The sequence below is a fragment of the Gambusia affinis genome, linkage group LG01, assembly GCF_019740435.1.
Source record: "Gambusia affinis linkage group LG01, SWU_Gaff_1.0, whole genome shotgun sequence".
Lineage (NCBI taxonomy): Eukaryota > Metazoa > Chordata > Actinopteri > Cyprinodontiformes > Poeciliidae > Gambusia > Gambusia affinis.
Genome location: NC_057868.1, coordinates 18,743,062 through 18,767,064, shown reverse-complemented (window position 1 = coordinate 18,767,064; position 24,003 = coordinate 18,743,062). Strand labels below are relative to the sequence as shown.

The window sequence follows — 24,003 nt, the reverse complement described above, 5'->3', positions numbered from 1 at the left end:
TCAATCTAGCTGTGGAAACCTGGCAGTGGGCGGGACTGTTAATGGATGGGCCTCATTTTTTCATTCCTGATTGCATTAAGGAATGATTGATTCATCTGTTTTTTGGGTTTTTTTTTTTTCATTACTCATCTGTAAGAGTTAATAATTGGTACATTTAAAGTTACAGCTCATGCTTGGCATTGCTGTACTTCCTAAACAAGGACACACATCGATTGCGTGGGTGTATTTGGTGTACCCAAGGTTGGGGGGTTTCTCTATACAAACATCGGTTTCAAAAATAACCTCCAGGACGGCTCGGCCCCTCGTTCATTTCTTTATTGTTTTTCATACTATATTTTTTTCACTAATGGGTGTATATTTCAGATCACTGTTACACTTTTGCCGCCTCTGCTGATAGCCTCCTTGGGTTGCCATGGCAACACACAGGTAAAGTGGGGGAAAGGAGTGCTCGGTTCGTCCATTTCTAAAACTGTTGACCTATAAAAAAACACAAACATCCACCATCGTGGGGAAGCTGGAGGAATTATGTCCCAGTGATCGGTGACGGCACAGGGAGAGAAATATCTAATAATGACTGCATGTTTTAAAGTTGTTGTTTTTTTAAAATAAATACTGGTTTTTGTGTGCGTCTAATTGGTTTCTCCACTGCTTTCAGCCTAGGCAGCAGATACGAACCTGTCTGGTGAAGTTTGTCCTCTGCCAACTCTTCCTTTAGCTAGGGTATTTCTCCTCACTCTGCTTCCTTCCTGACTGATCATGCTTTCCGTCACCCAGAGACGTCCCCTCTCTGTCTCCCACCTCTCCCCCGTTTGCCTTCATCTCCCATCATCCCCTTACTTCTCCCCCTGTGGGCTTCTGCTGCATCTGATGTATGTGGAGAAGCAGACAGCTGTCTATTCCCTGTAGGCAGCCTTCAGAGATGCTGACCATATGACAAGAATAGCGATTGGGCTCTGCTGGTCTCTTATTGTTTCCTCTTTTTTTTATTTCTAGGCTGTTATTTCTCTCGTTTTAGTTCCTGCCTCGCACAGGCTGTCAGGAAACCAACTGTTCAGTCTGTTTCTGTGGGAAGGTTTTGCCTCCCTAACCAATATCTAAACCAAACTGGCCCTGTGTGGAACAAGTAATCGCCTCCTTAACATAATAACTTGTGCCATCCATGGCAACACCAACTGGCATCAAGTGCTTGCAATAACTGGTAGTGAGTATTTTGAGTGATTCTTTTTTTTTTAAGCCACAGTGAATTAATTTTAACATGGGAAACGGGATTTGGAAAAATATAGTCGTATCAAAATTTCTGTACTTCGCAGCCTGAAACCTCCAACCCATTACCAAAACTTAACAAGCAAATTAAACAAATTAAAATGACAAGATCTCCCAATGGGTCATTTCAATCTCTGAAAATTTTTGGTGGACGACTGAGAAGCTACACCAACATATCCTCTTTGTTATTTTTAAACTTTTTGAGCATTTTTATGTACTTAGAAGTCCATTATTGGATTTTAAACATTACCCACCAACTTCATGTTTCTTTCTTCGAAACATAACATTAAAGTTAGTTTGTGCATACCCGCTTCTTTTGGGCTTTGAAGACCTAACAAGCACTGAAGCGACAATGAGCTACTTACTGCTGTCAACAGGAAAGCATAATGACAGCAGAGCAGAGATCCTTTTTTGTCTTTGTGTTAGATCTCTGCAACTCTTTACTGTATCACACACACAAGACTCCGACTCACATACATTCCAACATGCTCATGCTGTGTCTCTTGCTTTAGAAATGTTTTTGTAAAGTGTAACACAGTGGTCATGGTCTGAAGCTAAAAGGAAAATGAATGTAAAGCAATGTGGTGTTAGTCTGATGTTGGTGAGAGCAGCTGAGTGTGGAACTCTGTGTTTATGTGTTGAGATGAATCTCACTGTATCTACCCACATTGATCTGCGAAGCTGTGTGACAACCGGAGGGGATGTAGATGGGAATGCTAGCGTCAGTCTCAACGCAAATGAGAATCTAATTAAATTGTAATGTTTAGCAGTGAGTGAACCTCAGTGAGAGGAGGATTCACTAAGAACAAGAAAAAGAGCCACACAGAGCAGAGCGGCCTGCTTTTTTATCAGATTGAAATTTTTGTCCATTCTTGTTTGCAAAATAGCTCAAGCTCAGTCAGACTGGGTTGAAAGTGTTTGTTATATTTTTTGGGATTTCTCAGGATGTTTGTCAAAGATTCTACTCATCTGGACTGAGAGCTAAACTTTGAGTAGGCCATTCTAACACATGAATATGCTTTGCTCTACACCATTCCATTGTAGCCCTGGTTGTATTTTGGGCTCTTAGTCCTAGAAGGTGAATCACTTTCCTAGTCTCAAGTCTTTTGCAGCCTTCCAGTATTGTCATCCATCTTTTATCAATTCTTATCAACTTCCCAGTCAGCCTGGTTTTTGCCTTCCACTCGATTCCCATCTCCCTTCAGTCCTCCATCTGGGATTTCTCCAGCTGAAATTCAACTGGGCCAGTCAGCGAACAGAAGGAGGAGTTGAAAACAATGACGTTGTTTTTCTGCACCGTTTTACAATCGTCTGCTTATAGTTGTAGTTTTTGGAAGTACAGCCGAGGAAGTCAGCGAAGCCATGCAGTCTGTGTTGGCCACGCTTCCAGACAGTCGGAGTGATGGAAAGTTGAAGACATTTTATTGCTGGCAAAGATGTTTGTTCTTTGCAGTGGGGAATGGTGGTGTACAGCGCGCACAATGTCCAGTAAGCTTCGTAAAGTAGCTTCTTTCACAATCACGCTGCAATATTAATTCAGACTTGAGCAATTGGTAAAATCTGATGCAATTGTTTCAAACTTCAACACTGTCTGCATGCCTACAGAAAACAATTATTTCTCAATAGCCGAGGGTCCAGACCCTCTATATGAAGCTGGTTTTACCAGGCCAGTGGTTTTACATACACGCCAGCTAAAACATTCAATTTTGATATCCTCACACCAGAGAACCTTCTGTTCCAGGTTTGCTGTGTAACCTCTACAACGTGGAGAAAAAATTTAACTTTTAACTTCTTTTGATTTTCCTTCAACAGATGCTTTCATCTTGTCACTCTTAATTGAGCTCTAGTCCGTTTGCCTAGAAACAGACTAAGCAAACACCACCGTTTGTGGAGATGTGAATGTGGAATCAAACTCTGATTCGAACCACAAAAGTTTGCCTAAAACCTGGAGACAGCTTCAAAAATGGGAAGCAAGTTAGAGCACAAGGCATTATGGGTAAATACAACAAATGTCTCTCGCACTAGAGAAATGGCTTGTGGATTTTTACCAAAGACAAAAGAGAAATCCTACAACCACTAGAATCTGAGGCCACTCCACTTTTCTATACATTTTGTGAAGGAGGAAGTTCCACTCATGTCTTCTTCAGAGGTTGTTGTGTCATTTCCTTAAGTGGCTCATTCTGTAGCAGGAACAGGTTTTCCAAAGGGTTTGATTTGTTTGACACAGTGCAGTCAATTTTGGTCCCCAGTTCAACCAGGTCTACTGGACCATCAGGCATGAAAAAAGTCTTGCTTTGAGATTTGAGTGCATGCTGAACACATGCATGAATTACAAAGCAATAAAATCTAATCAGCAGCTTGATGCAACTTTAACTCGTTTGTCCTCTTGATATCAGTTATGATGAGCAGAATGCTACACAAAGAAGCAATCAAAAACAATTGATAGTAATTGATATGCAAATCATGCTGCAAATAACAATTTGGGTCTTTCATCAGCATGACACAATATAAAGAGAACTTCTTTTTACTTTGCTGATGAAGGCCGTACACATTTCCAGATTTTATTCAAATAAAAGTTAACTTTAAGTATGGCTTTCTATCCCCTTGTTTTAACAGCAAAGTAGGCAGCATTAGAGTCTGACAGAGGCTGTCTCCATTCTGACAGTGGCAGATTTCTGGTCAGCCACCTGCCTGAGCAGAAGGCAGTAACACTGAGTTCCTTCTATGAGGCTATGTATAGTTCCAGGGTTTTCCCGCCGATTTAGAGTGATCCCTCCATTATGTGATGTCTGAAATAAAATGAGCGTTTAAGCTTTGATGCTGAAAATTGCTTCTCTACATATCGCCTAAAGAAGGCAGAGCTTCCCCTCCCTCCTCTGAGTGTATGTTAGGGGTCCAGGTAGGTGTGCAGTTGTGCTGGATGATGATGGAGTGAACATTGCTCTGAGACTTTGTGAGATTTCTTGGGATTCTGTTTAATAACCAAACTCTGCTAGAAACTTCTCCACAACCTTCTCCCTGACTTGCCTGCTTCAGGTCTTTTGTCTTTCTAATACAGTTTGCTCACTAATGTTCATGAATAAAACACTTCACAGTTTTCAGATATTTCTCGTAGAAAAGGTTTTGTTTTCATTACTTTGTTTTGGCAAATCACATCTAATAAATGTGACCTAGCCACTTCTGGCTAGAGTGTGGCAAAAAATGAATAACTATTATATGGAAACTAAAACAGGAACGATTCGTCTGCACTGCTTGCTGTTGTTGTTTTTTAATATTCCAAAATTAATGGCGTCCTAAGGAAATCATTGACTAAAACTCTAGAGCTTTTTCTTACAACAGACTGGGGCACTTTAAAAAAACGTATAACAAGGTCTTTCTGGTGATAACGAGTGTGCGATGAACTTTTTTTATGTGATAAGACCTTTGTTCGGAGGAAATGTCAGCTTGTAGCTTTCCAAATCCCACCTTAATATTGGAGGACCAAAACTTCCAACCCAATAAAGCGCTCCTTGTCCTTTTAGAATAAGTCATTCGAGAATGTCATAGAAATACTTAAGGCGTCTCAATCAAATCTGTCATGCTTTTCATCCTTTGTATTTCTTCAGCGCATTAAAGCTGCAGTAACTTATACAAAAATGAATCTTTTTATAAAACTGCCACTATTCTGTGACAGTATGAGGCAGAATTCAGGTGAAACTCAAAATGGATTTACTGATTAAGCCGTCTATTTAAAAGCTATAATTAATTTGAATGGTATTAGATTGAAAGGGAGACAAAATAAAATCCCAGTTAGATGAAACGACTGTACTCAATTCATAACTGGAAAATATTTTAACCAAACTCAAAACTCCTCCAGCCAGCAGCGCTCAGACATATTATCAGTTACTTCATAAAGAAAAATCTCTCTGACTACTTTCACTCATTTAAAAAGGTATTTAACAAAATTACGTTTTTATCATTTCTTGATGAGGGTCTTTTATGAAAAATATGAATTTCAAGACAGTTGTTTTTGTGACATTTGGTGACGAACTCTTTAAGAGTCACCAAGGCAAATCAAATATGAAACCACGTCATTTTCAATCCTTTGGGCAAAACAGCAGCGGCTACTGATTTATGACTTGTGAATAATATTCTCCTTCACATTTTAGTTGAGGAAGCCTGAAAGCCAAAATCCATGGTGTAAAGGTAACAGCCTCCTCTTCATATTAAAAGATAAAATGAGTTCAGATGCATTTTCTGACCTTCCTGCCTTCACTTTTCTCCGTATTCCAGCTTTTGTTTCTGGACAATGCAAAATGCAATCTCAAGAGTTGAAAGTGCAATCTGCTCACATTTATATCCAGAATGAAAAAAATATATTAAGGTTACACCATTTATTAATTCTTTCTTTTAAAAAAACATATTTTGGTGTATCAGAAAAAATAACACATCATAGAAGGCAAGAGAAAAGTATTGCACAATAGTCCAATATCATAACAGATGAGACTATTTAATTTGGTTCAAGCGTAAAAAAAAAACAAAAAAACAAAACAAAAACAAAAAACAAGCTTCTAGTGAAGTGTATTGGTAACCAATATAGATATGGAACAAAAGACAAATGGGTGATTCATTACAGTTTGAGTGACTGAACAATTCTATATTCACATAATTAGTATTCAAAATAAATGTACAAAACACTCAGACAAAAAAACTAAAGCGAGGATTTCCCCATGGGACTTACGACAGGGTCCTTTCCAGCCGTCCTCCTGTTGACCCGATTATTTCTCCAAGTGTACAGAACGTCTGGCCCAAAAAGTCCTTGGCATGAGGAAAAAGTATCAAAAAGAAAACGTACTTGTGTATATAAGCAGAAAAAGCAAGCATACATCTCTAACTTTTTCACATTTTGTCACATTGCAACCACAACCTCCTTTACTTAATTATTGAGACTTCAGATCATAGATCTACATAAGCTAGCACACAGAATGGAACGTGAAAATTTGAGTCTCAAGTCAAAATTTTTGTCTTTTCACAGTTGTTTTAAATTATCAATTTTTTGACTTTCCAAGCTCAGATATAATTCTCTTGTTCTTTCTAAAACCTTTCTGAGATAAATCTAAAAATTTCTGAGTATTTTGGCGGAAATGTACTCGTCTTTTTTCCCCCTACTTCTACAATAATGAATAAATAATGACCATTGTTGACACATTGTCGGTATTTCTAAGAAGGTGAGGAAGAGGAGAGCATCTCGTTAACACCATGGGGATAATTCTAGAGATAAAAAGCTCAGCAGCAATTATGAACAAGTGTAAAATTGATGGGGATTGTTATGGCGATATTAAAGCCATTAAAGTTCAATCTCATCTTTAGTGAAGGGCAATTTTAAATTGAACATTACCTTTACAGTTTAATTTCACAGTATATTGAGGCATGCATGCATTAACCCCACGATGTCAAGATGTTACAGAGCTGCATAATTCAGCTGCCTGTTGGAATTTTTAGCAAATGTCATCAAAACAGGATAGAAAGGGTCAGCGAGGAAGAGATTTCTATGTTTATAACCTTGCCACATTTGGAAAAATAATAGAGAATGTGGCAACATAACAAGTAGAGTCAATGTGGCGCAATAAAAACACACCGCACAGCATCAAGAGCAGAGCGCTGATATTTGCGTTGCGTGGGCACGAGGTCCACCGTAGGTGTGAGTCCCAGCAAAACAAACGTGTGTGTGGCCTCTGTGAACGACCCGACACGCACGATGTGCCGTAGTACACAAGTCTAGAAACCACAAAAGCCGCTTTGAAGTGCGGTTCTGAAAGTTGCTTTTACCTGAGCCACTGAGAAAATGCAGACAGACAAAATGTGGTGCAACACAACAGGAGAAGCGTTCCGGGTGTCTGCGTTTGTCCACGATTAGACGGGTAAAATGAAAGAATGGGAGAAAATTCAATATAAACCACAGTAAATGACTCACGTCACAAAATTACATGATGACAAATGAAAATGTAAATGGACAGAGTGCAATGAGTCATGATGTGAAAAATCTGAAAGCAAATTTACTCACCTTCTGCTCCACAAAGTGAGTCATTTTGGAAGGAGAAAAGACAAATAAGGAAAAAGGCGGACAAAGGGTCAAGGGGCATATTTGTAACAATAAATTAAAAAGAAATTCCTATGGAATCCCTATCCTGTCTTATTCACTGCAAACAAACTTTAACAGAACATAATTCTCTGAATAATAAGATCACTTCCCATGTCTTTTGATTTCAGGCTAGTTTCACATGCTGTACTCACGTGTTTGGATATGTTACAGCTTCTAGAGTCCACGTTGTACCTGCAAGGCACAAATCAAAATTTGAGGACACTTCAAAGAAAACTAAACTAAAAATTTGTGAATTATGGTACATTATATTGAAAGTGACATTTTGACATCTAAACCAAGATATTGCTACTTAAAGTTGATATTTGGTATTTCTAGCAGGAAATTATACTTTTCTTTTGACTTCTTTCAGTCACACGTCAAGGATAAATTTCTCACTAAGTAAAGAAAAAAAATTCTCCCCGGTAAATAAAAGAAAGTTTAAACCATTTGGGAACATGGCTAGTACATGTCCAGTACTACAGTATTCTTGTTTTCAGATCAGCACTGCCGTCAGTATAGAGGATAGACGTGTTTTTACAAAAATTCACCAAACTGAATGCAGCCGTATGACTCATTCCAATCCACCTTCAAATCAACGCAAACCTTCACCTGTAGCTCCATGCTGATTAAATGTAGTTTTATTACCACTATTCATTTTTTCCCAGTCTCTGAACATCTTGGTTCGTCTGGTGCTTTTAGGTGAGATTTTTTTCATTGTTTTTTGCTGAAAATATCTTAAACATATCCGGACTATGTTAGCAGTTAGCCTAAACCTACTTTACTAATAACTGTGATGGCCTCCAGTAGCTATAGCCACAAATACAGGATTTTTAGAATTTGACATTTATGACAACACTGAATCAATCAATCAATCAATCAATCAATCAAATTTTATTTGTATAGCACATTTCAGCAGCAAGGCATTTCAAAGTGCTTTACATCAAATCAAACACAAAAACACAATGCAACATAGAATCAACAATCAAAACATGACATTAAGTCAGATTCCATCAATAAATTTGTAATTGATTACGTTTCAAATACAATTCTAAACAGGTGGGTTTTTAGTCGAGATTTAAAGGAAGTCAGTGTTTCAGCTGTTTTACAGTTTTCTGGAAGTTTGTTCCAGATTTGTGGTGCATAGATGCTGAATGCCGCTTCTCCTCGTTTGGTTCTGGTTCTGGGTATGCAGAGCAGAACCAGAACCAGAAGACCTGAGAGGTCTGGAACCAGAATCCTTGCATAAGTCTTTATTGTGGTTCCACTAAAAAAAATGCTATAGGCTAATTTGCTTGCTAGGGTGCAAATGCAAACAGAGAGCTTTGTAACATGCCTGTATTACTTTCAACAAACAAAATCTGTTTTCAACGTTAAGACAAAGGTCAGATGGCTGCTACTTCAGCGTTTGTCATGGCTCTCGTCGGGTCTGAATGCTAGCTAATTGTTTATTCTTAACTGGTATGTTTATATTTCAGTCCAATGGAGAGCATTCACTCTGTCCACCTTTCTTTCTCCATTGTGACTACAGTTGACTGAGAAACCAGAATATTGTCCAACAGCAGACCTTCATCAGCATTAGGTTTTCTAATCTTTGAGCTGTTTTTTTTAGCTGTAGGTTCAAGTGCTACGAAGGCCATGGGCCTTACAAAATATGAGGTGATAACAGAATATAAAATGTTTTCTTGTACAACAGTAAAAGTCTATAACATAATTTGTTTGCTTATATTTTGAGTTTGACTTTTAAACACAGTGTCACATAGTGTATCTAAAACATATTCCCTCTACTGCTAAATAACCTAACATGTTAATTATTACAGCTAATATGATGTTATCTGCAACATTCAATGTATACTTTGATTTTGACACAAAGACTTAAACACAGAATTAAATAAAAGAACCACAAAATTTGATATAAGTTTTAAAAACTGTACTCCATGTAATATTGTACTTTTATGCTACTCTGCTCCTTAAAGAGCAACCCAAGGTTTGATTAGCGAGTTAACAGACGTTATGTCATCATGTCTCTCCAACTATAGTTCTAAAACAGCATTCATCTAATAAGATTAATAAGCTCCTTTAGTTTTACCAACATGACTTTTAAAAATAAAAAATCTAACCTAATTGTATCTTATTCAAGAAAAAAGACATGTTGTAGTCTACTTTCTGCCAGCTGAGCAACTGTGAATAAAAAAACAAAAAAAACAAAAACGTATTGGCCTTATGAGTATTAAAACCACTTCATGCAAGTACTGACAAGAAGTGTTATTTTGATCACTAATCTTTGGTCATGAGTTCAGAATCTTTAAGGTTGGAAGGTCGTCCAGCCATCACCCTAATTTTTAGTGCCCTCCGCAGATTTCAGTCAGGACCTTAGTTTTCACTCTATAGCATTAATATTACTATTTATTAATAATATTATTGTACCTTTATCTAGTTTTCAAGGTGAGAATTCTTTTTTAAAAAGTAAATACTTACACATCAAACCTTAGATTCTGCTTCTCTTCAAAGAAGAAATCCAGCACAAACTTCCTGACAAAATCAGGATTTCGGGTGTTGTCGATAACTTCTGTCCTGCCAAACTTGCAAAAGACAGAAGAGTTCAATTATTATCAGCATTGATTCAACCGTTGATATTTTACATTATACAGACAGAGGACAAGATAGTTAAAGAACTGGATAAAGAAAAAAACCTTTATTATAAAATCTGCGGGTACAAAATCTATTGTACTGATATGGGACTACACTGCATAATGCCAAGGAGTCTGTGCTAAAGTCTCTGACCCCAGAGAAATCAGGGTAGGTACATCGGGGTGATCATCTCCCCCCCCGCATTGTGTGCCCAGCAAGGCCTGCTCCCATCTTCCCTCCAGCGCCATGGCGTCTTTCTATCAGCCTGACAATCACACCGCTAATCCTCCGGTGGGTTGCGGCCTTGCCTTCACAGGTCTGGCCTGACAGCACCGTGTAATGAGCTATTGATTTTGGAACTGCCTCACCGCAGCTTCAATACCTTGACTCGTGTCTTCAGAGGCCGGCGCACATAATCCGTGCTATCAACTGTGTCCCCAGCCTATCCATTACCAAAACTGAGCAGGGAGGTGCATCAGACCTCAGAAGTACTCGCCGCATCGATCCCGACTGGAAAGTCCCATGATGTTTGTTTGCGTTGTTTCTATTTTTGGCCTTGTGGGGCCAGTTTGGTTAATAATTTCAGAGACAAGATTGGTTAATCGGCGCCTTGTTGTTGCAAATTAGGGAATGGATTTGTCACCATTGGAAATGCCTTAGTTGTCTGAAGGTATTTATGGCTGTCTGAAAAGCATGTATTGGTTACTGGTATTGGCTGTGTACACTGGACTGATTCAAGAGTTTTTTTACTTGCCAACCTAAGGCATGTACCGTATCGGTAAAGTAATGAGAGTGAAAACTGTGTACAGTGCTTTGAAAAAGCCTCTTCAGTTTTTGTTGTTGTCAAATATTTCAGATGATTAAACATCAACCTGACTCTGTGTCACCCGTGGAAATAGATACTGACCTCAAGGGTTTTGCTTATATAGCATGTCTTCAACATCACCACTGAGGAAATTTGTCCCACTTTTCTCTTTAGATAAGTTTTAATTCAGACATGTAGATTTTTTGAGTACAAGTGTGTAAGGTCATACTACAATATCTCAAATGGATTTAAGTCCAGTCTTTGTTTACATCACTCTAAAGCTGCGTCTTGGTATATTTGAGTCATTCAGAATACTTTCCCAAAAGTCCTGGGGATCATCAAGATATTTTTTAGATAAATGTGAGACACCCATAATGTTTATGTTGGTCAGCAGTGATTTTAGCCTTGCAACTCTCCCATGGAGGCCAGTTTAGCCCCATTTCTCTTCCTTACTGGTAAATCTTGAGCACTGACCTTAGCTGAATTTTTGTCTCCTGGAAATGTTTACCACCGTCTTCTCCAGTTGTAGATTATGGCCCTTACATTTAATTTGAAAAGTCATAGAAATGACCCTCTAGCCCTTTTCAACTTAGTAACTTAATTTTTCTACTGTTTTTCTTTGGGGTTTTTTAGATGATGAGTTGTTTTTGGGGATATTTCAGTCATCGGAGAAGTTCTATTTACATGTTTTATCATATGTGCAAGTCAGGCAATAATCATGCCTGGGTTTACTTGTGAAATTGAGCCCAGCTTTCTAACAATGTAGTTATCATATATTTAATGCATGATTGAACATGGGAGGCAATTACTTTCCCCCAGAGGATCAGGTTGGTTTGGATAGATTTTTTCCCTTAATGAATGAAATAATAATTAGAAAATTGTTTCTTATATGCACACAGGCTATTTTTATCCAATGGTAATGTTTGTTTGGTGATTTGAAATATTTATGACTTTTTCATCCAACTATATGTGTATATGTACAGTCCTTACCTTGCTTGGGAGAAGGAAAATGCAACAATATGTTGAATACAACAGAACCAGCAAAAACTTTGAGACATGTGATAGAAAAATTTAAGCACTCAACTTTTGGTATTTTTTTAATTCACTCACTCAATAGCGCAGTGCCAAACATTATTAGTGGCACATTTGGCAAATTGGCAAAGATTTAGCAGCAACAAATTCTAATGTTAACATTGTTCCTAAAAATTTCATTAAATCTCTTTTTTTGAAGAAATTATGAATGGAGCAATTATTGGCATTGTTGGTAAAACTTTTTATTACCCTCTTTGGCCAACATCATATAACTTAGTGTTCTATACCATTTAACACGGTTGTTTGAGAATTTCACTCATTAGGAGAAAAAAACCTCCTCAAACCAGTCTGACCTTGTATGAAAAGTTACTCGCCCCTTAACATAATAACTGGTGGCATGAACAAAACTGTCCTTCAAAAAAGGGCTAGTTGAGGCCAAAGCACCACACAGACGACTTTTATCATTCAGTTTTTGGTAGAAAGAGAGACAACAGACAATTGATTTACTGCTTATCCCAAAAACCTTATGTGTATATATAATTTATTTATTTTATTTTTTTTCTTTTACAACTTTGAATACAGTAAGCTTAAAAATTTCTCTGTGCCAAATTTGATAACGCAGTCGAATGAAAACATGTCACAAAAAATTAAGCTTTAATGTTTTTCTCTAATACTTTATGAAAAGATTTATTCCAAATAAAATATAATTTAAGGATTTTCTTGATGAGGGTGTCGTACTGATGTGTGCAGAAGAGACATCTATGAACTGATTCTATGAAATGATTACGTGGTCTCTATTAAAATTCAACTGAGGCTCTCGCAGAAGCCTGTCACATTCACTGAATGGAAAAGTTTGAGATTTAGCTAAAGGAACTGTTACATAAACATAAAAGCTTGAAATCAAAGCATGTGTCGACAGCAGTAAGACCTGATGCTCAGTGGCAGAGCGCGTTGAGAGTCGTCCTTGTAGAGCTTTCAAGAGTCAGTGGGTGTGATTTGATAGGAACATACTTGCTCATGAACGGCCCTGGAAGATGGGCAAATCATTTCATCTTTTCCCAAAACATTTGCTTACACACATTGCTAAACGCCGTTTGCTGATAGAGCCGATTGCCCACACCTACATTACAAAAGAAAAGTAATTATGATTCACTCAAATATCACTTAAATAAATTAAACTGATCTAATATAACACACTAATGTACTTTATTAATGCCATTGGTTGTGTGGATATTTGTTGTAACTAACTATTAGCTTTTAATATACTATGTTGCTAACATCCAGCCAAACCAGAAATATACTTCGTGAAATTTCTCAAAACAAAGTAAAAAAAAAAGGTGAATAAGAAATAAAAGTTTGATCATTTTGTTTGAGTAGGAAGTCTTACGGCAGTGCCGTCCACACGTTTTGTTATGTGTGTCAAAACTGTCAAGTCAAAAGTACTCTCAGGTCCAAAATATTTCTAAGAATTTTTTATTTTTAAACAATAAACTAAATATACAGTTTTTTCTGATAATTTAAGAAGTCACTTTTTACTTTTTTTATTTTGGAGAAAAGGGAAGTTTAAATCAATTTAGATGCACAACTTAAAGTGGTTTTCTAAAGAAAGACGTCCAGTTTGCAAACGACAGCAAAAAGTGAAAGTTGTCTGTCACTTAGGGTAAAACAAACAGAACACAATTTTCATAGCGGTCCCAGAACTGAACCCTTTGGGAACAAATTGCACATGTGTTTTGACAACATGCTAAAATCACAGCGCCACACAGTGCCCTGGCATGACAACTACAGCAGATTCAAGGGGCCTTGGCTTTCTCATCTAAACTCTAAATGTGGAGATATTCCCCAATCAGCATTAAAAAATATCAACAACTTCCCCGACAGCATTCTCCTTTAAACAATGCCTTTGAGTTTGCTTCTATGAGGTTTTCATTGGATTTCAAACCGATTTCAGATGTTTTCTTTACCATCTTCTTATAACCATTTGATTGTGGGTAGTCATGGTCAACGGTCTTTTGTAAATATAACCCTGATGGAAGTCTTAACACTGAGGAAAAAGTTACGGGTAAAGAGACGTTGCTACGGAGCCAGTCAAGAACAAAAACATAGCAGCTGAAATGAAAGCAAGGACAGAACATCAGCAAGTAAAAGCAGGAGTGTGTGAGGTGGCATAGAGGTAAAGCACACACAAGTACAACACAGCTGTTTGTGGTTTGACTCCAAACCTTACGACCCTCAGTGCATCCCTCTACCGAGAACTGAGTCTTCTCAGAATAAAGCCAGAATACGTTTTTTTTTTGTTTTTTTTTTCTCGTTTTTTCCAGTGGTTCTAATTTTCTTTTGCAAATTGTTGTGGGTAAGAGCCATTAAATATATTTTTTAAAGCAGTAGCAGATAAAATTGTGTGCACAAACTTGGCGAATCAAAGTTGATTCTGATCAAGAAAATATCGATCAGAGTTATTGATAAGTGAATTTTATACATTTGCAGGCACAACAGGAAAGGGGATATTTGAAATAAAATAAAGTTCAATAAAAAAAAAAAAACAACAATTTGGCATATTTAAACAAAATAGGTTTTTATTTCAGCATTTCAACATTGTTAACCTTGATGTATTGAAGCATTCATATATTAAAATAAATTATTACATGTTTACGACATACCCTAACAGTTTCAAAGCCTGGCTTCAGATAGCCCATCACTAGCTACCAATTTAAATTTGCCCAATAGAAATACAACAATTTCAAAAAACTCATTTATCCATAAAAGGTTTTGCCTCTAGGATGAGGCTGTTTTCTTTTTTTTCATTCATATCAAAATTCGTTTCTTTCAGAAAAACTGCAATAGAAACATTTCTATGGCGTCACACAAGTCATGTGGTGAACAACAGGATGTTACTACTGGTGAAAAAACCACGGAGAAAAAAACGTCAGGAAGTAGATGCAGTCTGGTGGTGAAGCATGTTTTTTTAATGACATCGCATGAATTAACTTAAACACGTATGATTTTAAGTGCATTTCTAATTTAATGGAAATACTGCAATTGTAAAATTGTGGGTTTTTTTACATTAGCAGAATACTGCCAAAGATTTGCACACATTTGTAATGTAGATGCAGCCACTGTTTGAAGATGCAGTGGTCAATGGTGCTTTTTTAGAGATGCTGTTAAGTTCAACATTTTACTTACAGAGTCAAAGAAAACTTCGTGCTTCAAGTTTGACTTAGGTTGACTACCTTCACCCCCTACTCTCAGATTTTTTCCAATCCTTTGCACAAAACTTGACAAGGAAAGTTTGAGAGATGAGAGTGATTGGAGGATTGGGGGAGGGGGGCTGTAAGCACATAAAGAACTGCTGAGTGCCAGAGAGAAAACTGGAAAGAAACAGCATCATAAAGCACCTGCCACAGAGTGCTGTGGAGGAGAGGGCTTTGCTCCAGCAGAACCCCTGCAGCAAACAAACGGTGTGGTTGGAGACCAGAACGGTCCCGAGCTGAAACATGTCGAGTTGTTGGCTGTATTCACAAAAACGCCCGGCGCGATAAAACCCTAGGTGAAAGCAGGGCCAGGATGTGTATGGAAATCTGGCATTAGTTTAGTATCGAAAGACATGTGTCATGTGTCATGTGTCATATGTGTCAATTGTAAATCACCAATAAAATAAAACCAATTAAACCCAGACTCCGAATAATTATGCAGAGATCAAATTACGTAATGACTGAGGTAAACAAGGCAATTCTATTCACACAGCACCAAACACCACTGCTTTATGTGTCATGAGTTCTGATGTACCAGCAGCTGCAACAATGAAAAAATGGCGAGGCATTCTGGAACATTACACTGTAAACAAAAAGCAGCGTCGCTGAAGGGAAGGTGAGGAAATAATTGTGACAAATATAAGACCCACGTTTGTGAGTTGTAACGACCAATACAATATTATTATTTATTTATTTATTTTTTTTATTTTTTTTCACCCCTGAATTGTCTACTTCAGGTTTGACTCCCTTTGTTGTGCAGCAATGATTGATGGTTATTGTTGTCAATGTCAGATTAATAGTTATACTGGTAACCAATGTCAAACAGTGTACAGACCAGTAGAAAAGGATTTTGTAGCTAGTTGAAATTAAGTTGTATAAATATATATGCTTGCCATTATCTTTAGAATCTAATTTCATAAGATAGATTCTCTGATTGCTTTTCTAAAATTTAATTACTATTTGAAACAGCAGACAAAATGACATATTTAATTTTTATGTTGAAAGATGCTAGTTTGATCATCAGTTTTCATCAGTTGTGGTCACATCAACTACAGCAAATAAGGAACCTAAGTGAAAGTACCTAAAAAAAACATAAAAGATTTTCTAGAGAATGATGCAGTGTTTTGTTTGTTTTTTTTGCTAAGAGTTTTACATCCCACACACAGATTTGCCTGTAGTCTTCAACATTACAAAACTGTTCATCTGTGGGGGCCTGAGTACTGGAGGGAACTGGGGCAGTCCATGTTTTTGGGTCAAAAAATGTTAAAAGTTACGAAAACTCATAATAGGGTGTGAGGCCAACGGGCCGGTGGGGGACAGCACCCCCTCATGCCCAGCTCAATGCATCAACCATAAATCTGACTTAATCAGCTTTTATTATCACTGATACTGATGTATTAAAACTCTATTCAAATTAAGCAAACAAGGCTTCGTCTGCTGGGCAGACAAGTAAAGCTCAGTGGCCCTCCAGGCTCATTATACACGGGGGGAAGCTCTGTATTCAGTCATGATTTGTATTCAATTTAGTAATGAATTAATATCAAAAACAAAAAGATTTACACTGATTTTGGATACACATTTGTCTTGTTTGTTTATCTAGGAGTCAATGTTAAAGAATGATTTGATCTAGAACGCCAAGCGTCTGTCATGGCCAAGCTCTTTCTGTCACCTCTTCCAAAAATCACCAAAGTGGATTAGATGGTTCATTTGAATTGCTGTCTTTTGCGTCACCACAACACAAGAAATATTCAGTGCAAATAAACATGAGCAGTACAAATAAGCCTCAGAAGGTTGTTTGTGAGTGTAGAAGTTTCACATTGCTTTGAAAACTCTTTAATGAGAGATACATATTTGCTTCTCATCTCTGTCACCACCAAGTGTTTTACCTATTTCACCTTTGATTTACCTCAAAGAAACATGATGAATTTGAGGAACACTTATCTTATACTTAGTAAGTATAAGATAATTTCAAATGTTCATGGTTTTTTAAAGGTATTGTCCTAAAACTATTAACCTTCACAGATTAGTTAACTTGTGATAAAGCACACAGGAATGGCGCAAGGTTGTTTTCTGTATGTGTTTAAATTCATAAAACAAAAAATGTTGCTCTCAGAAAAAGCAACTCCTTTATTTATCTATCTACTTATTTATTTGAACGGAGTTCAATGCTCCATTAGATGCAGCCTTTGTCTCCACAAGCTTGGACCTCTAATTGTACAGCATTTGCCAAGGTAGAATATCATAGTGTGTACAGCTGGTGACAAGTTGTTTACTCCTCTAATTGTGGCACAGTTTGTACCGGGTTTCTGATTAGGACCTTCGAAGTGGAATAGAAAGTCATGGGGTTCCTTGTGGGGAGTGGATCAGCAATAATAAAAAAAGAAAAAAAACCCTCAATGCTTTCAATAACCCAATGTAGTCAACTTTGGATTTCAGACCGCTAAGAAAAATCAAACTCAGCCTAAACATAAAAATGTGTGACACATAAGCGACGAAAATGAAGAAAATCACAGAAGTTGAATAAATCGACCGAACATGATCCTGATTCTGGCTTCAAGTAGCTACAAGTCAAAGGGAAGATTTTATTTGTGAGTGCAATACAGCTATATCTTTCTTCTTCCCTTCAGTCATGACAGCAGTTAATTTGGCGTAGCGCAATAAAATCAGTATGTCCTTTATGTTTGGAATTGGTCAACATTTGGTTTTACTTCACCAGAATGGACGAGGTATTACAGGAATTTGTTGCTTGTTTTGCCCAAAGTTGGAAAGCTGTCAGTTTAAGATGCAACTTCTGGACTCTTGTTTTAGTAACCCTTCTCCCTTGCATAATTTATACACAGAAAGCATTCTCTGATATTAGATATTAATTTTAGGTTTCTCAACTTACCTCCCTCCACTCTTTGGTTCCCACACCTTGCACATACAACACCACCACTGGAAGACAAGCAGAAAGAAGAGAGAGGTGAAAATGGGGATTAAAATAAAAACAGTTCAGGCAACAAAGCCCATTTGTTTTCTGTATGTTGGCACCTGCAGCACCTGGCAGATATCAAAACATTGCCTCTCAATTCCAATTTCATTACATTCGTTGTTGCTGGAGGTGAGCAAACAATTCTTTATTAAAAGTCGAACCAGCACCCTTTAAGGAAATTAGTTTTCTAACCTCCCACTGAAGACACTTGTGGTAAATATGAGAACATACTGGATCCAAAATTATTAAACTTCAGGTGAACCAGCAGAACAGAGCAGAATCAATAAGACTTCTTCACAGATTTGCTGCTACCTAATAATTTGAATAACTTCAAAAATAAGTTGGAACCGTTTGGACAAAATTAAACATGATCAGGATGTAAATTAAAGGAAAAAGTTAGAACATTTGTACCTGTTCATTTTTTTTTTTTGCTTTGCTTTGTCTTAAATAACAATGTCAAGCGCTAATGAACCTTTTATGTCTGAAAGTCGGTTTATTTCCCCCTAACCACATCTCTATGGAAACTGCATTTGTGGATTGAGAAGTATGGGTGAGTACTGAGGTTGTTCTCATGAAAACAAAAAAAATGTGTCAATGTTAAACAGCTCATTCTGCTTTTGACTCTTGTTTAAGCTTCTGGTACCTCTGGTACAGCGGAATCAAATGGTATCGACTTTTACCAAGTCCTGCTCAGGCTCTAAAGTGACCTTCTGTGATTCAGGTTGAGATCCCTGATTGAAAAAGAAATTAAACAACCTTCAAAGGTTCTAAGATTTGTAACGAAGAAGCAGTGGTGGGGACACTTTCACTAACACTGGTAACAATGGAGCTTATTTTTTTGGTTTAGCTACCTTGTGAAACGGTTAGCACACTTAGCGCTCCCTAAATTCTCTTTTTTCAGATACATTCTAAAGCACTAATTTACTTTTTTAGTCTTGTAGGCTTTCAGTAGAAAATTCTAAATCTCACCTTTTTTTTCTCAATAACTTTATTTCAGACTAGAAACATAGAGGGGGGAAATAAAATCAAACACAGACAGTAGAGAACCAGATATGAAGATATGAGGGATTATAAAACGTAAATTATCATCTCAGAACTGCATTGGTGCTTTATACTGTTTCAAGGCAGATTTAGTTTGGGTTGAAATGAGCTCTTTAGCATTAACTTCCGCTAAACACCATGTCTCTGTAGCACTTTAGGGTTAGCGCAACTAGCTTTTCAATTTGCAGCAACCCACCACTGCCAGGAAGCATTGTTCTAGCAAAATACAATGAAGAGAAACATTGCATGCTTTTTTTTGTTAAAGTTTATGCATGATTTAAAAGCATCTAAGTGAAGAGCTTAAACAAACAAACAAAAAAAAAATAAAAGAAAACATTCATTAAAAGCTTTAATGTGTTGTGCATTCAGCCTAGGCAAGTAATGTTATTTGTGTCTAGGCACCATCAGCCACTATCTGCCTGAAGTTTGGACATTAGCTCCAATGAACTTTAGATCGTCTAAATTAGAAGGTGATTAAAACAAAATCTTACTGTCCTAATGAGCAATTAAGAGAGGAGCAATGAAAAAGATAAGGGGAGCAGGCAGAAGATCTTTTTGGCCGGTGCTTTCACAAGAAAACAATCTATTTTTTGTCACGTTGGTAACCATGCGGGTAGCTGCAGATTAAATTGGTTTTGTAAATCTGATTAGTACAGGCTAATCAGTTCGTGACTTGCATGTTCACATTTTAATTGAACAAAGGGGAAGATAAGTAAAAACAAAAGGTGTAGTCTGTCAATTTCCTACCCTCCAAAACAAAACCACAAAATTTAACAGCATGGTGCATCAAGAGTTTGGGGCAGTAGAGGCTGAAGGAAGACTCAGATTCATTTGAGTTAAGGTCTAGAGGACCTGACTGACTGACTGCGCACTTTATGGAAAGTGACAGAAAAAGGAAGGAGCAGAGCTGCTGAGCTACATGGCAGCTAAGCGACAAGTCAATTCCCTGTCCCTCTAAACCAGGGGTCTCAAACTCCAGTCCTGGAGGGCCGCTGGGTTTTTAGATGTCTCACAAGTACAAAACACTGGAATGAAATGGCTGAATTACCTCCTCCTTGTGTAGATCAGTTCTCCAGAGCCTTAATGACCTAATTATTCTATTCAGGTGGTGCAGCAGAGGCACATCTAAAAGTTGCAGGACTGCGGCCCTCGAGGGCTGGAGTTTGAGACCCCTGATCTAAATCCAGCAACACTGTATGCAGGATGGGTATACAGAAAGGAAATATGACTGATTCTGAATGGACCATAAATCACAAAAAGTTCTAAATCCCAACTTAATAGCATTCTGTTCTGTAATAAAAAAAAGCTTTACATATTTATGTCAAATCCATTTTGTTTTTATCTCTTACAAAAGAATGTGGTTTAGCTCAATTAGTCGAATTTTGTTTTGCCAATTTACCAAAAGATAAGAAAACATAAAAACATTTGGACAACCTGGGCCTGAATAGACAGTCTTGCCCCCTTAGCTGAGAAACCTGTAGTTAGATGCTTTCTGTAGCCATATACCAGTCTGAGACAACAGTCTGGGCAGAATTTAGCCAAGTCCAAATGTCAACTATGAGAAGAGAAGAAATTTGAAGACACATCGTATCTCAAACCCCAAACTATCATGAGGATACCGGTGTTGATGATGGACCCATTGTCCTGTATGAAGGTGGTTTTTCTGGGTGGCAGTTAATTAATGAGGTACTTAACCAGTCCTTAGTGGAACTATTGTTATGTAGTTTTACAATTTTATTATGTTACAGGATCAATTCATCTTGACCTCAGAGTGCAAAAGTTTTCTCTTTGTCCACCTTCAATAAGAATAAAACAAGAGTTGAAAATAATTGTACAGGGAAGTATTTGTTTGTAGGATGCAAATCATAGACAGAAAATACATTTGAATTTTATTTACATTCTAATCAAGACAGGGAGGTAGGGAGCAGTGGTGCAATAAAACCCAGGGCCTCCCATCAGATTTTTCTGCAGATTAACTCAACAGCTTCCATACGTAATAAATTCAGCTTTCTCACAGAAAGAGAATTACTAAACAGATATACTGGCAACCAACTCATGTATCAATGCAGGTGCAGCTTGAAATACATTTCTGAACAAGATTCTAAAATACAAGTAACAAGAGAAGTCTAGCCAGGAATCATTGGGTGAGAGGTGGGATACACCCTTTACAGGATGCCTGCCTGTTTCAGGAAGAAAAGCTATGCACACACACACACACACACACGCACACGCACACGCACACACCCACACACACACGCACACACTGAAGGGCAATTTAGAAAAACCATATCACCTACTATGCATTTTGGAGTGTAGGAGGAGCGGCAGTATGAGGTACGTGGGAGAATCCATGCAAGCAGAGGGAGTCCATGCAAACTGCACTCAGAGAAACCCCAGGCCAGAATCTGAAAACTCAGAACCTTCTTGCTCCAAGGCAACAGTGGCAGCAACTGTGTCATCACGCGGCCCCAGGCACATCCTCTTAATGTCATTCCAGTGTTGATGGCCAAGCTTGACAGCAGCAGTCTGTCCTCTTTATTGGGCAGACTGTGTTGGACCATTTGTCTCTGGAACTGCCTCAGTTCTTTGTGCCTCAGTTCAGCGACTTTGAATCTCTGAGTGTCTTGTTTCATCACATCCCAATACAAAGTACTGTAATGGATTGAGCAGACATCAATAGAGTGTCATCATAAAAGACTGACACCAGCAACAACATTAATAGAGTGAGTGGAAATTAAATGTTCCTCACTTGGCCCAAAGTGAGCCCAGAAAACACCATCACAACACCAGTAGCATGGACCAGTAGCAGGATGGATCAATGCTTTCATGTTTTTTAGACATGAATAAGTTTGATCAGGTGATCAGTCCTAAAAAAAACCAACATGTCATCATCCACCCGCCACTTCCTGTCATCTACATCTTGATGCAAAAAAAGTGTTTCCATCGCAACTTTGCGAAATAAATACATTTTGATACAGTCAAGGACTGAGGTGCCAGGTCTCATCCTGGCACCTCAACGTTTTATCAACAGTTAAGTTTTTCTAAACTGCTGTGTTTAAGCAAATCTATTTTCCAAATGTTAAATTGCATAATTATATGGTCTATTGGAAGATGATTATTAAAACAGCTTGATAAAAGTCTGAATACTCCAGTACCTGTCATAAGTCAGACAAAAGAAAAACTAGAGTTAGACCTATATAAACGGCTGGTAAGCAAACAGAAGCCTTCTGGAAATCCAAGTTAAGCAATGTGGAGCAGAGGCAGATTTCATCTGAAGGAAGAGTGCACTTCTAAAGGCTCTGGCTGTCAGGAATCTTTCTAAAACACACCCCTCACATAGCAATTAGTTAAGTGAGGGTGGTCACATCCCACCTAATCTAGTGATTAGCTGTCAGGCGAGAGATAAGGCAAAGTAGGCCAGAAACCTAATTGTTGAACCCTGGAGAAAAGGCCATGGCAACTCTGCCGTATCGAATCGAAGGAAATTTACTGCAACAGACAGGTTTTTTCCCCCGCTGGAATTCCCACAATTGGTTTAAGTTGTGAAATTATGTAGTAATACAATATAGCTGACATATTTAAGAAAGTAGCAACTCAACAACTTATTTAATTGCCCGAAAGCTCCATAATAAAATTTCAACCACATTTCTATTTTTTGCGATAAATGAGTCGTTCACTTCTGGGTTTTTTTTTTTGTTTGTTTGTTTGTTTGTTTGTCTGATTTCCAATGTAATTTAAATTGATAAAGTTAACTTTTTACATTTCTCATCACACAAATGGCTGAGCCTTCAGCTTTTTTTGTGCAAGAGATAAATAAATTTAAGTGGATTTCACTAAGTGTTGACTGTTTTTCAAGTTAGGCATTTACCCATTATCTTTTTGGGTTTGTTTAGAAGTAAAGTTCAGTGGTTTTATTCGACTTTTCTGTTTAGACTTCTACCTTCAGGTGGGAGCTACAAAAAGCCATTTACAAAAATTATCAGGCAGTGAGGCGGTTTCTACCCACAGGCCGTCTCTCTAACAGCCTGAGTGGTCGGCTACTTTGCTGTAGATCAAAATAACCTCTTTCTTTTTTCTTGATATAAAAATTTGCTGTACACGCACATACATGTACATACTGCTCCTTTAGCCCTTTTTAATTCTTATTCTGATTCTAAGATGAAGGCTTTCTTTGTATGAAACTCTTACAGCTACAAAATAGGACATAAAAGAAGCAACCTGTAGGTCCCATAGTGGGGAAACTCAGGTGTTGTTAAAACAGCATCTCGTACTCAGTCTTAAAGAAATACACAACTGAGCATATTTCCAGATAACTTTTCAGAAAGACTGAAAATGTACAAACTTCTATTTATGTTATATTTGCTTATGTCTTGCAGGAGTTTGTACATCCAGGTATTGTAAAGTTTGTCTGGTTGTTTGCTTGTTTCCTATTAAAAAATATATTTGTGTTTTTTGTGATAACAGTTCACCTGGGGAAAATAAATGAGTTCTGAATAATGAAGAGAAAAACTTAACTAAGGGATGTAGAGATAATGGGCTATATAATGGGCATGTGGTGTTTTTTCAGTATTTTCATATTTAATACTCACACAATATATTGTGATATTGTTGGACTCCTATTCAAGTGTTAATATCAGTTAATCAATTACATAGATTTTAATACATAAAAAAATTGAACGCAATTAAACAATTTATTTTTCTTACTTACAATGGTTCCCGCAGGAACCTTCGTATCTGTGCGTTTCCGGTATGCCTGTTAGTCAGATGCACAAGATGGCCGCAAACAACAACCATGGATGAAAAAGCCGGTTCTCTTGGCCTTCTAGAGGTTAATTTTTACTTCAAAAAATAATCTGACTAGATGCTGGAAAAGACTATTGTTGTGTTCAAG

General features: G+C 37.5%; 1 protein-coding gene across 1 annotated transcript in view; it reads right to left on the bottom strand.

The window, feature by feature from the left end:
• LOC122826602 (copine-9-like) overlaps nucleotides 1–24,003 on the bottom strand; it is an 87,340-nt gene that overhangs the window by 46,176 nt on the left and 17,161 nt on the right. The window contains exons 3-6 of the mRNA XM_044108713.1: nucleotides 17,988–18,034; nucleotides 9,860–9,963; nucleotides 7,538–7,576; nucleotides 5,984–6,064 (exon numbers count right to left, since the gene is read on the bottom strand). Of these exons, the coding sequence (XP_043964648.1) occupies nucleotides 5,984–6,064; nucleotides 7,538–7,576; nucleotides 9,860–9,963; nucleotides 17,988–18,034 (271 nt within the window). The remainder of the gene's footprint in view (nucleotides 1–5,983; nucleotides 6,065–7,537; nucleotides 7,577–9,859; nucleotides 9,964–17,987; nucleotides 18,035–24,003) is intronic.